Source organism: Pristiophorus japonicus, chromosome 9, assembly GCF_044704955.1.
Source record: "Pristiophorus japonicus isolate sPriJap1 chromosome 9, sPriJap1.hap1, whole genome shotgun sequence".
NCBI classification, from domain to species: domain Eukaryota; kingdom Metazoa; phylum Chordata; class Chondrichthyes; family Pristiophoridae; genus Pristiophorus; species Pristiophorus japonicus.
The window spans coordinates 171,440,838-171,455,382 of NC_091985.1; the positions used below are offsets into that span (position 1 = coordinate 171,440,838).

A 14,545-nucleotide genomic window follows, 5' to 3' on the forward strand; every position below is an offset into this window, starting at 1 on the left:
CGTTGTCACTGATCAGTATGTCAGGCAGGCCATGGGTGGCAAACATGGCCCTCAGGCTTTCAATGATGGCGGTGGCGGTGCTTCCCGATATTATTTCACATTCAATCCATTTTGAAAAAGCATCCACCACCACCAGGAACATTTTACCGAGAAACGGGCCCACATAGTTGACATGGATCCTCGACCATGGTCTGGAGGGCCAGGACCACAAACTTAGTGGTGCCTCTCTAGGCGCGTTGCTCAATTGAGCACACACGCTGCATTGCCGTACACAGGACTCTAAGTCAGAGTCGATACCGGGCCACCACATGTGGGATCTGGCTATCGCTTTCATCATTACTGTACCCGGGTGTGTGCTGTGGAGATCCGAGATGAACGTCTCCCTGCCCTTTTTGGGTAGCACTACGCGGTTATCCCACAACAGGCAGTCTGCCTGAATGGACAGCTCGTCCTTTCGCTGCTGGAACGGTTTGATTAGCTCTTGCATTTCAACGGGGATGCTGGCCCAGCTCCCATGCAGTACACAGTTTTTTACTAGGGACAGCAAAGGATCTTGGCTGGTCCAAGTCCTAATCTGGCGGGCCGTGACAGGTGATTCATCATTTTCAAACGCTTCCATGATCATCAACAAGCCTGCAGGCTGCACCACCATCAACAAGTTTGCAGGCTGCGCCATTTCCACCCCCGTGGTGGGCAATGGTAGCCGACTGAGAGCATCCGCATAGTTCTCGGTGCCTGACCTGTGGCGGATGATATAGTTATATGCTGATAGCGCGAGTGGCCACATTTGTATGCGGGCTGAGGCATTAGTAATTATCCCCCTTTTTCAGCGAACAGGGATATAAGGGGCTTGTGGTCGGTTTCCAGCTCAAATTTGAGGCCAAACAGGTACTGATGCATTTTCTTTACCCCGAACACACACGCTAATGCCTCTTTCTCAATCATGCTGTAGGCTCTCTCGGCCTTAGACAAGCTCCTGGAAGCATAGGCGACAGGTTGCAACTTCCGCGCAATGTTAGCTTGTTGTAATACACACCCGACTCCGTACGACGACGCATCACATGCAAGCACAAGTCTTTTACACGGGTTATACACTACAAGCAGCTTGTTGGAGCATAAAATATTTCTGGCTTTCTCAAAAGCAATTGCTTTTTTTTTTTTCCCCACACCCAGTTCTCACCTTCTGCAATAACACATGTAGGGGATCTAAGAGGGTGCTTAACCCCGGTAGGAAGTTACCAAAATAGTTGAGGAGTCCCAGGAACGACCGCAGCTCCGTGACGTTCTGTGGCCTGGGTGCGTTCCTGATAGCCTCTGTCTTTGCATCTGTGGGCCGAATGCCGTCCGCCGCGATCTTTCTCCCCAAAAACTCCACTTCTTTTGCCATGAAGATGCATTTCGACCCCTTCAGCTGCAGCCCAACGCGATCCAGTCACTGGAGGACCTCCTCCAGGTTTTGTAGGTGCTCGACGGTGTCCCGACCCGTGGCCAATATGTCGCCCTGAAAAACCACCATGCGTGGTACCGACTTGAGTAGGCTCTCCATGTTTCTCTGGAAGATCGCTGCAGACGACCGAATTCCAAACGGGCATCTGTTGTCGATGAACAGTCCCTTGTGCGTGTTGATGCAGGTGAGGCCCTTCGCAGACTCCTCCAGCTCCTGCGTCATGTAGGCCAAAGTCAGGTCAAGCTTGGTGAACATCTTGCCTCCTGCCAGCGTCGCAAATAGGTCGTCTGCCTTAGGTGGCGGGTATTGGTCCTGCAGTGAGAAACGATTAATAGTTACTTTATATTCGCCGCAAATCCTGACCGTGTCATAACTTTTGAGTACTGGAACAATCGGGCTGACTCACTTGCTGAATTCCACTGGGGAGATGATGCCCTCGCATTGCAGCCTGACCAGCTTGATTTCCACTCTCTCCCTCATCATGTGAGGTATCGCTCGCGCCTTGTGGCGGATGGGTCGTGCCTCTGGGACCAAGTGGATCCGCACCTTCGCCCCAGAAAAGTTTCCAATGCCTGGCTCAAAACGGGAAGGAAATTTGTTCAGAACCTGGGTGCATGTGGCCTCATCGACATGTGATAGCGCTCGAATGTCATCCTAGTTCCAGCGGATTTTACCCAGCCAGCTCCTTCCAAGCAGTGTGGGACCAACGCCCGGGACAATCCAGAGTTGCAGTTCGTGCACTGTGTCCTCGTAGATGACCTTGACCATGGCGCTGCCCAGGACAGTGATAAGCTCTTTGGTGTACGTTCTCAGTTTCGTGTGGATGGAGCTCAGGGCTGGTCTGAGTGCCTTGTTGCCCCACAGTCTCTCAAACATCTTTTTACTCATGATGATTGGCTAGCGCAGTGTCCAGTTTCATGGCTACATTCAATTTTACATTTAGCATTATAGGTGACATTTCATTGAAAAAGTGTGCACCCCGTGTATTTCAGCATCTTCCTCTGCCACATGGTGGTTAGCAGGTTGTGCAGAGCTTGCAGCTCATCTGCAAGCTCGTTGGAGGTGCCCCATTGTTCCACAGCTCTTGCAAACATACCCTTTGAAGCAGCATGAATAGGCTGAATAAAAGCCTCCACAACGCCAACAATGTGTGAATTGCCTTACATTCATCCTTTGTTGCGTACTCGGAGTCATCTGGGTCACCTGAGGCCTGCTGGCAGTTGCAGACTCGTGGTTTCTGCCCTGTACATTTATGCTCACAAACATGGTTCCAGTTAATTTATGAACATTGCTAGCACTTGTGTGCTGAGAGATTTGTTTGATGTTATCACTGGTGGACATAAACGTCTGTGCTATCGTAATGGCCTTACTGAGGGTCGGTGTTTCGAGAGTCAAAAGTTTTCGTAGGATGGTTTCGTGGCCAATGCCCAGTACAAAAAGGACTCTGAGCATTTGCTCCAGGTAACCATCAAACTCACATTGTCCTGCACGTCGCCTTAGCTCGGCGACATAGCTTGCCAATTCCTGACCTTCAGATCGCTGGCACGTGCAGAACCGATACCTCGCCAGCAGCACGCTCTCCCTCGGGTTAAGATGCTCCCGAACCAGTGTGCACAGCTCCTCATATGACTTATCTGTGGGTTTCACCGCAGCCAGAAGATTCTTCATGAGGCTGCAGGTCGGTGCCCCATAGATTGTGAGGAGGACCGCTCTCTTTTTTGCAGTGCTTCCTTCTCCGTCCAGCTCGTTGGCTACAAAGTACTGGTCTAGCCGTTCGACATAGGCTTCCCAGTCCTCACCCTCCGAGAACTTCTCCAGGATGTCCACAATTTGCTGCATCTTTCCGTTGGATTCGTATACTCATCGCCAGTTATTGTGTTCCTAACACAGATGAGACTGCACACAGGGAGGTTAAAGTAACAGTGGCCTCAGTCTTTAATAAGACACTCCAGAGAGAGGAACAGGCCTTCGGGGCCGGCTTATATACAGTGCTCCCAAGGGATGCTGGGATCCCTTGGTACTTCAGGGGATGCGCTCCCTGGTGTCGGAACATGGGAGTGTATGCTTTACAGATACACAATATCAACGATGTGGGGTTAGAAGCCACCAAGCCTGCATACTATGATGCTCTACCTGAGTGAGTTGTGAGAGATAGGGACCATGTCAGGTGATAAGGTGCAGAGCTCGAGGTGAAAGCTTTGGTCTTGCCTGTGTTGAATTGAAGGCAATTTTTGCTCTTTAAACTACAACGACTTGTTTTTAAAACTTAGAAAAATGTCCCAAGGCGCTTATCCACTTGATATCAACGAAGCCACATTGGTGGGTGACGAGCCAGGAGTGATGCAGAATTGGAAAAGCAGGTACCGTCAACATACACGTGGCGGGTGGGTAAGTGGAGCTGAGTCCACGGCCAGATCAGCCATGATCTTATTGAATGGCGGAGCAGGCTCGAGGGGCTAGATGGCCTACTCCTGTTCCTAATTCTTATGTTCTTATGAAACTGACCTCATGCCTACGAGTTGATGTCACCAAAGAAAAGATGAGGCAAAAAAGGGGGCCGATGATGAATAGCCTTGTAGGTGGACCAAAAATCCATTGCAGGAGGTGTGCTTGCTGCATCGGTCCAGCTGGGATTGGAACTACATTAGGGCAGTGCCACAGAGAGGGAATGGAGGGAAGGGATGGAGTAGTTGACTTTGTTGAGTGAAGCAGAGGTAAAGGATGATGAAGAGGGGTTATGTATGTACCACAATGGCATTCAGACGGCTGGTAAAGGAATAGGAAAATCTCACCTTGGTGCAGCCACAGATTGTTCTGAGGCTGGGTTTGCAGCATGCCTCCTGAGCAGAGCAGGGAGCTTCACGGGCTGTGCTTATTTGATGCACATGCTTGGTGCCTGGAATGCTAAAAACACTCACATCCCCATCACACAAAAAAAAACAGAAAGAAATTTTAAACAGCCAGCAAAATCCGGACACCGGGCCGATCCGTGGCGGGGTCATCCGGATACTGGAAAATGTTCCGATATCTGGACTCCCCCCTTCTCGGCGAACCGACTTTGCCCGGCCTCCCTCCGTCCCCTTTACCTCTGCTGCCCGACCCCACCTACCTCGGGTCAGACAAGGAACTCCTCCACGGTGGCAGGGCCCCGCCCGATCAGGTCCTCGGTGGTGGGGCTCACCCGATCAGGTCCTCGGTGGCAAGGGCTCACCCGATAAGGTTCTCGGCGGTAGGGCCCGGCCCAAATACATCCACAGCGGCGAGGGCCCGCCCGATCCGGTCCTCGGTGGCGAGGGCCCGCCCGATAAGGCCCTCGGAGGTGGGACCCCGCCCGATCAGGTCCTCGGTGGCAAGGCCTCACCCAACAACCTCATCGACGAGGCCAGCGACCCGAACAACTCCTCGGCAAGCGCTCACCCCCCCCCCCCCCACCCTTCTGAAGTTCTGAAATCCGGAAATACCCGAACCTGGACTCGGGTCTTTCCGGAGTCGTGACGTCAGAAAGATGTTCCGAAGTCTGGAAAAACATGAAAACTAGCTCGGCCTCGGTCCCGAGGTTGCCGGATTCGGGAGGTCGAACCTGTATTACAAAGCTATACAATCGGAGTTGCCATGTTATAGATTTTCTGTATTTCGAATCAGTGCAAGTAGAAGAAAGCTTTCATAACAAGGCTCAGACTCTGCAGAGCCACGGAGAGGTGACACCTGGTGTACAAAGATTTACAGGGCCATCAATCATCCACCCTTCAATACCACTGGCAGTGAAGCTTGCTGCTGCTCTCAGCTTTTGTCTCCCTCTACCTTCCAACACCCACAGGGAACCTAGCAGGAAACATCAGCTAAGCAATCTAACACTCCATTAAGAAGGTAACTCAAGCCCTGTTTCGACATGCACCCATCTGCATTTCAGCAGCAGAGGGAGCTATAGCTTTATTACATTATTCGCGTTGTCGAAGAACAGGGGACGATTGCTGTGTACATGTAACCATTGCTGTGTCGACCCTGTGACATGCTAAAATAGCAAAAGCAATTGGTTCATTACTGTGCAGATGGTACCCTCACCAGAAACCGTGCACTTTTCAGAGAGTGTGCATTATGCATAGCGTTTGAACTAATTTAACATCACACAACACTTCGAAGCGAAAGTGTGGAGTGATGGCTCCTTGGCGATGAGGGCGATATGGTACAACCATGGCAGTTGACTCCTGTGCGCAACTGACACACAGCAGCAGAGAACAGATACAATGGGACACATGGGCAAACCAGGGTTACTCAACACTTTGGGGTGCTAAGCAATGATTCAGATAGTCAGAGGTTGCCATATTGTTTATCCCAGAGAAGGTTGGCGAAGTTATAACTATATGTGATCCATTTTGGTAGAAAGAACGAGGGGAGGCAATATAAACTAAAGGGTACAATTGTAAAGGGGATGCAGGAACAGAGAGAACCTGGGGGTACATGTGCACAAATCGTTGAAGGTGGCAGGACAGGTTGAGAAAGCAGGTACAAAAGCTTACGGGATTCTGGGCTTTATAAATAGAGGCATAGAGCACAAAAGCAAAGAAGTTATGATGAAGCTGCATAAAACACTGGTTCAGCCGCGACTGGAGTATTGTGTCCAATTCTGGGCACCGCACTTTAGGAAGGATGTGAAGGCCTTAGAGAGGGTGCAGAAAAGATTTACAAGAATGGTTCCAGGGATGAGGGATTACAGTTACGTGGATAGACTGGAGAAGCTGGGGTTGTTCTCCTTGGAGCAGAGAAGGTTGAGAGGAGATTTGATCAAGGTGTTCAAAATCATGAGGGGTCTGGACAGAGGAGAGAGAGAGAAACTGTTCCGGTCAAGAATCAGAGGACACAGATTTAAGGTGATTGGCAGAAGGTCCAAAGGCATCATGAGGAAAAACTTTTTTACGCAGCGAGTGGTTATGATCTGGAATGCTCTGTCTGAGAGGGTGGTGGAGACAGACTCAATCGTGGCTTTCAAAAGGGAATTGGATAAGTACCTGAAGGTAAAAACATTAGCAGGGTTGTGGGGAAAGGGCAGGGGAGTGGGACTCGCTGAGGTGCTCTTGCAGAGAGCCGGCACGGGCTCGACGGGCCGAATGGCCTCCTATACTGTAACGATTCTATGATTGTATACATTGCACGATATTGTCATGGATAGAGGCTTCACCGTGGATTTGGATGTGGAGCACTATCAAGCCAAGGAGGACTAGAAAGGGCGATGGTGTGCAGAAATTCAGGCAGCGAGACAGCGGGGTCAGGTGTTAGTTACACAGCTCTTCCAGTAAGCTCTGTAGTTTCTATTGGACATAGGTGCATTAATGGAACAGCTATCTGCTTTGCACGTTTAGCTTTTTCAAACAACTGTATGTTCCATTTGGTTTCATCTTGGCAGGCTGCTGCTCTCTGCTCAGTGGAAGAAGCAGTCAGTAAGCTGCGTGAAAAATAAACCATGCTTGGTTGGTTGCAGTACAACGCCCAAAGCGGTACTTAGTGTTGCATGCTACACCAGAAAGACAGATTGTTACTGAAATTCACCTGGGCACTGGTAGTCTTTTCCAAAATGGCCAGCTGGGAAGCATTGGTGGGTTTATCCTGTTGAGTTGATGAAATCGGTTTAATAAGATTTTGTTTTCATCAAAAAGAATTGTGCTTGGCAATGGACATCTCCAACATGAGAGAGTCTACCCACATTCCCTTGATAGTCAATGGGATTACCATTGCTGAATCCCCCACCATCAACATCCTGGGGGTTACCATTGACCAGAAACTTAACTGGACCAGCCACATCAATACTGTGGCTACTAGTGCAGGTCAGAGTTTAGGTATCCAGCAGCAACTGGTTCATCGCGTGATTCCCCAAAGCCACGTACAAGGCATAAGTCAGGAGTGTGATGGAATACTCTTCACTTGCCTGGATGTGTGCAGCTTCAACAGTGCTGAAGAAGCTCGACACCATCCAGGACAAAGCAGCCCGCTTGATCGGCACCCCCTCCACCACCGGTGCACCATGGCTGCAGTTTGTCCATCTACAAGATGCACTGCAGCAACACGCCAAGGCTTCTTCTGCAGCACCTCCCAAACCCGTGACCTCTACCACCTAGAAGGACAAGAGCAGCAGGTGCATAGGAACCTTTAAGTTCCCTACCTGAGTCACATACCATCCTCACTTGGAGACATATCAACGTTCCTTCGTTGTCGCTGGGTCAAAGTCCTGGAAGTCCCTACCGAACTGCACCTTCACCACGGACTGCAGAGGTTCATGAAGACGCACCACCATCTTCTCAAGGGCAACTAGGGATGTAATAAATGCCGGCCTTCCCCGAAAATGGGGGAAAAAAGCACTTTGCAGATTTTGGCTCCACTTTTGTTTCAATGTACCGCCCCCCCCCCCCCCCCCCCCTCTCCCGCCTCCCTCTGTAATCCCCTGGATATTGAAGTCTGAGATTTACCAGAGAGCTGCTCCTTCGATAGCGGCCAAAGGCTCTGATACACGTAACCGGAGCGCAAACCGATTACCTGGCCTAAAAAATTGCGGAACTTTGGGCGTAAGTACATGATGTACAAATGACCTCCATCAATCCCTCTGCAGAACACCTCACCGCCCATAAGAATGGTCCCGCCCCAGGTCACCGAGCCTCATGCGGGAGTTTCCTGCAATAGGACTTGCTTAGAGCCTCTCTTCAAATTATGGCGAGATTTTCAGGTGCAGCAGGAATCAGTTATTTTTCTGGTTTATCCCAATTTTTGGAGAGTTTTAAAAAAGCAAATCGAGTTTTACGCATTTATATGGCATAAGTATAAGTCACAATAAAAATTGAAAAGCTTCCCAAATTGCAGGTTTTTAAACACGTGTACCTAATGTGCGGGAATAACGGTTAAATGAGTTGGAACTTGAATTAAATATTTAAAGAATGTGGCGTGTGTTCGCTGCTTTGATTGTTTACGCCCATTTTTATGTTCGACCGTATTCTCATTTGATTGGCAGGGAATTCTGGCGTATCTTGATATCGGGAAAATGGGCACCTTTCTGGGCCGACGCAGGCAATTCAATGCCGACAATCCCAGTGAGGAACCTCACTCAATGGGAGCACGGTCTGGAGATAGCTCTCCCAATTTCCTAATGTTTCATTTTATTCACCGGAGAATTGGCTGAGTTGATTCCTGTGCCCGATTCTCCATTTTTTACACTCCTATCACCCAAGTGCCAATGCCAGGAGTGATAGCTCGCAAAAAATGGATCCTTAAATATCCTTCTCTTTTAAGCTAATTTTCATGTTCTCTACCACAACTCGTCCATTGAATGAACTATTTCTGGGTTTTTTATGAAAATGCGACCAGAATCCTTTCTTTCAGTTTATGTAGCTATTATAAATCCCACTCCAGAGACCTGAGCACAAAATCCAGGCTGACACTCCAGTGCAGTGCTGAGGGAGTGCTGCACTGTCGGAGGTGCCGTCATTTGGATGAGACGATAAACTGATGTCCTGTCTGCCCTCTCAAGTGGGGAAGTAAAAGATCCCAGGGCACTATTTCAAAGAGGAGCAGGGGAGTTATCCCCGGTGTCCTGGCCAATATTTATCCCCCAACCAACATCACCAAATCAGATGATCTGGTCATTATCACATTGCTGTTTGTGGGAGCTTGCTGTGTGCAAATTGGCTGTGACATTTCCTACATTACACCAATGACTGCACTCCAAAAATACTGAACTGGATGTAAAATGCTTTGGGACATCTTGAGATCATGAAAGCTGCTGGATAAATGCAAGTTCCTTTTTTTCTATAATATGGTTTATAATTTACATTTTACTTAAAATGTTTTATTCACGAGTAAAAATAAAAAACATTAAATCTTTCAACATTCCGTTTCTAGGATTTTGAAAATTATATTGAAAGAGCCCTTACTAAGCATAAAGTGAACAAAGATGTTCGAGAGTGAGTATCCATCTCTTATATATTTTTGCTTGTATTTGTACATTAGAGTCAGTTAACTCAGTAGTTTTTGCCACGGGTCATAGAAACATTGAAACATAGAAAATAGGTGCAGGAGTAGGCCATTCGGCCCCTCGAGCCTGCACCACCATTCAATAAGATCATGGCTGATCATTCACCTCAGTACCCCTTTCCTGCTTTCTCTCCATACCCCTCGATCCCTTTAGCCGTAAGGGCCATATCCAACTCCCTCTTGAATATATCCAATGAACTGGCATCAACAACTCTCTCCGGCAGGCAATTCCACAGGTTAACAACTCTCTGAGTGAAGAAGTTTCTCCTCATCTCAGTCCTAAATGGCCTACCCCTTATCCTAAGACTATGTCCCCTGGTTCTGGACTCACCGACTGCCTCTCCGACTCACCGACCGCCTCTCCAAGTCAGGTTATAGAACTAACTTTATAAGCCTTTCTGTTGAAAGAAGCTTTGTGCAATGAGTACATTCGTGTGATTCCATAACTGTATCCTGTTATGTTAATAGTTACCAATGTGAACTAAGCTATTTAATCGCAAGCCACTGTAAATGGAATTTCTTCTTCAATTCTAAAGTGGCCACTGCAAAGCAACCAGCACCAGCTACCAATTAAAAACGGGCAGTTTTCAACAAAAAAAGAACCTACTAACATTAAGAAACCGTTAGTCAATGTAACATCGCAGTGACCAGGTCTTTCATTCCTCTTCGCTGACGAACTGATAATGCCCAATATTAGTATGTCGGGCCTCACTGTTCATTCTCTGTGCCCCCCTCGTGTGCCTCGAGAGTTTTAAAAATGTCTCCATTTTAGCCTAAATTTCTAGTATGGTGACTGTAATGTATTTGCTTCATGGGCTCTTGGCTTAAGAATTCATAGCAACACATTGCTATACAGAACTAGTTGGTTTATTGGCAAAGGTTTAACAATCACACTACACATTACCAGTTCATCCACCAGGTTCACAACCACCTGCCCCATCATGGATCCCCCGAACCCAACTGGCTGGGGTTTTATTGAGTCTTGTGAACATCACGTGACTGGCTGAGCCACTCACAACTCAACAGCTCTACAAACCTGTGAGCATACTCACCGGTGCGTACATTACAGTGACAAGAAGTAAATTAACTCATATTTTACAATTGGGTCTTGTGGAAGGAAGTCAGGTGTTCATCACCCTCTGAAACCCATGTCCTTCGTTGGTGAGACCAATATCACAGTTGTAAAATGATATCAGGACTGCTGCTTACTGAGCAAGCATCTTCTCATGTCCACGGAAGCTTTGGAGATGTCGAGAATCTGTAACACTATGCTAATGTTAATAAAAATAAGCTGAAAACTTGGTCGACCAGCAGTTTAATGGGTTGGTTCTTAATCTTTTTCTAATCCATGCATCACTCTCTATTTTAGGAATTTACAGCACATGATTAAAGAGCTCATGGATCCTGCTGAGAGTAAAAATGCCACTATCTCTGAGTAATGGGACCGCGAGTTCCCCACGTAAAGTGCACCCCATAATGTTGGAATTCTCTCAAACCTCTGTTGATTTAAATGTATGCGCATATTTCTTTTTAAAAAAGCAACTTTGCAGAAATGACTGTGAAGCAATTTTGAGTGGGAGTTTAATTTGCACATGTATGTAGATCACTGAATTTCAAAATGAGATCCTCTCTCTGTACTGTACAATTCTGAGAGCTCCTTCACAATGATAGCAACAACTTGCATTTAGTGACCTTAACATTTATATCGTGCCTTTAACATGCATTTGAGCTGTAACTTATTCACTTTGGGCTGGATTTTGGGTCTTCTGCCGCCCCTGTTAGCGCCCCGGAGGGGTGACAATGACAGCGGTGAGCACTTCCGGGTGGACAGCCAGCTTCCAGCGCCCCGCCGGGATTTTCGTGCCAGTTTTGACAGGCACTGTCGAGCATTACCGCCCGGAAGTGCCAAGCCGGTGTGCACGCGCCTGGTTGCGACACCGGCTCGATTTTTGTCTCCCGCCCGATCCGTAGCGCCGTGCTGAGAACGCCTGTGAAAGCTGGCGGTCTGAGCTGTGGTGGTCGCAGTGAGGTCAGTAATATCCACCTCACGTAAGTGTGGTTGTTTTTTTTTTACAATTTATGTTGTGGTGGCGTGAGTTATTTATTGGGAATGTTTTTGGTGGGTTTTTTTCAGTTTTTTTTCTCCCCAGGCCTCTCTTTAGCTCAGGATTTTCCCTTGCTCTGCCGGCCGAGCTCCCTGAGAGAGAGAGGTGTGTAACGCCTCCCTTAGTGCCCCGCCCCACACTCAGGGCCCAGCTGACCAATTTTGCTGACTGAGGCGCAACCAGTTCCCGGGCGCTAACTTTATTGCCCCGCCCCCATTACCGCCCCGAAATCAGCAGAACCGAAAATCCAGCCCCTAGTTTTTAAATATGTCCCACTGCTGATTCACACTTTGATCTGCCAATCAGTTAACCTGGGCGTGGATCCCTTTCAACCCACTGAATTGAGATTATTTCCAATCCAACTCCTATACTTTGAACTATTCTTTCTGTATTTTTGATGTGAACCTTTTGGTGTCGATGCAATCTGCTTTGCAGGAATTATCTTGATGAGTTTTCCACTTTTCCCAATTTTTCCCGAGTAAACTGCCTTCTGGGCCTGTTGACTAAGTGATGGAAAGTGATTGTTAAAATTTGTCAAGAAAGAAACTTGTGTATAGCGCCTTTCACAACCTCAGGACGTCCCAAAGCACTTTATAACTAATGAAGTATTATTTAGAATAAAACCCTAACCTGTTCAATCAGAAGGTTGTGGGTTCAAGTCCCACTCCAGAGACTTGAGCACATAAATCTAGGCTGACACACCCAGTGCAGTGCTGAGGGAGTGCTGCACTGTCGGAGCTGCTGTCTTTCGGATGAGACGTTAAACTGAGGCCCCGCCTGCTCTCTCAGGTGGACATAAAAGATCCCATGGCACAATTTTGCAGAAGAGCAGGGGAGTTATCCCTGGTGTCCTGGCCAATATTTATCCCTCAATCCACAGAACAAAAACAGGTGATTTGGTCATTATCACATTGCTGTTTGTTGTCCACAAGTTGGTTGCCACATTTCCCACATTACAACAGTGACTACACTCAAAGTACTTTATTGGCTGTAAAACGCTTTGAGACGTCCGGTGGTCGTGAAAGGCGCTATATAAATGCAAGTCTTTCTTTCTTCTTTCTTTCCCAATAGCTGTAACCTCTCAGTTCTGGTACCACCATGTAAGTCTTTTTTGTACTTTCTCCAGTGCTTCAAAGTCCTTTTTATAGAACTGTGCACAGTGTTTTAAGTACCCTTCTCTTCAAAAAATTCTATCAGGTTCGTTAAGCATGAATTAGCCTTCCAGAATCCATGCAGACTATTTTTGTTATATTTTCTGGCTCTAGATACTCTTCTATCATTTCTTTTAGTGTAGATTCCAGTATCTTTCCTATCACTGATGTTAAGCAGACTGTTCTATAGTTCCCAGGCTTTGTTCTACCTCCCTTTCTGTCTGTAGGAGCAACATTAGCTCTCCACTATCTCTGTCCCAGTCTCCTTGAGTATGCGTGGGTGCATACCACCTGGACCTGGGGTCTTATCCTCGGTTAGTTTTACTAGTTTGTCGATTATTTTCTCCCTTTCTTTCCCCACTGTAGTAATCTTTTTAAGACCATCCTGTAGTGAAGTGTCTTCTTCAGTGAAAACTGAAGCGAAGTGGTTATTCAATGCTTCTGCCAGTTCTCTGTCATTACCTGTGAGTTTATCTTGCTCATCCTGTAGTGACCCTGTCCCTAATTTAATTTTACTTTTGTTAGATATAGCGCACTATTATTTCTTTTTATATTCCTCAATAATTTAATTTTGTAATTTTTCCTCTGCCTTCCAGATAGTTTTTTTTTAACTTCTCCACTAAATTCTTATTTGCTTTTGTCCTCCTTCCGTATCTAAGCATTTCTTGTACGCCTTTTACTTTAGATTCAATGTTCCCTTTAGTTCTTTATTCATCTACAGTGCCCCATCATTAGCTTGCTTGTGTTCAGCGTTTAGTAGAATGCATTTCTCTTGAACTCTGTTGATTACCTTTAAAGATTCCCCATTGTTTTTCTGTCTTTGTTTTTTCAGATTTTCTCTCAGTTTACCTTCTTTAGTTCCACCCTCATTTCCTCGTAGTTTGCTCTTTTCCAATCTATGACCTTAATCTTTGTCCGACTTGTGTCACTCTCCATCCTACTCGTGAACCTTACTGTGTTGTAGTCACTATTACTAAGATGCTCTCCTACTCTTACTTCTCCTCTCTGTTCTCGTTTCTCACTCATTACAAGATCCTGCAGTGATTCTTTTCTTGTTGGGCACCTTAAAGGACTGAGCGAGAAAGGTGTCCTGTAGACACACTGTAAAAACTCCATTCCTCTTTCTCCTATTGTTATTTATTCCTGCCAGTTTATCTGGGGATACTTGAAATCTCCCATGATTATTATTCTATATCTGCTACTCACCTCATAGATTTATCTACATATTTCGTCCACCAATTCCCTTCTACTATTTGATGGTCTATAGTAAACCCATCATCATCATCATAGGCAGTCCCTCAGAATCGAGGAAGATTTGCTTCCACTCCTGAAGTGAGTTCTTTGGTGGCTGAACAGTCCAATATGAGAGCCACAGACTGTCACAGGTGGGACAGATAGTGCATAAGAAGATAAGAACATAAGAACATAAGAATTAGGAATAGGAGTAGGCCATCTAGCCCCTCGAGCCTGCTCCGCCATTCAACAAGATCATGGCTGATCTGGCCGTGGACTCAGCTACACTTACCCGCCCTCTCCCCATAACCCTTAATTCCCTTATTGGTTAAAAATCTATCTATCTGTGATTTGAATACATTCAATGAGCTAGCCTCAACTGCTTCCCTGGGCAGAGAATTGCACAGATTCACAACCCTCTGGGAGAAGAAATTCCTTCTCAACTCGGTTTTAAATTGGCTCCCCCGTATTTTGAGGCTCTGCCCTCTAGTTCGAGTCTCCCCGACCAGTGGAAACAACCTCTCTGCCTCTATCTTGTCTATCCCTTTCATTATTTTAAATGTTTCTATAAGATCACCCCTCATCCTTCTGAACTC

The 14,545-nt window shown here is 46.9% G+C and overlaps 1 protein-coding gene across 4 annotated transcripts in view; it reads left to right on the forward strand.

Annotated features, from left to right (window-relative positions):
• Positions 1-12,072, forward strand: part of LOC139273332 (uncharacterized protein C6orf118-like) — a 110,390-nt gene extending 98,318 nt beyond the window's left edge. For all 4 annotated transcript variants that reach the window (XM_070890141.1, XM_070890144.1, XM_070890142.1 and 1 more), the window contains 2 exons: positions 9,329-9,390; positions 10,830-12,072. In XM_070890141.1, the coding sequence (XP_070746242.1) occupies positions 9,329-9,390; positions 10,830-10,899 (132 nt within the window). In that variant the 3' untranslated portion in view covers positions 10,900-12,072. The remainder of the gene's footprint in view (positions 1-9,328; positions 9,391-10,829) is intronic.
• The last annotated feature ends 2,473 nt before the right edge of the window (positions 12,073-14,545 follow it).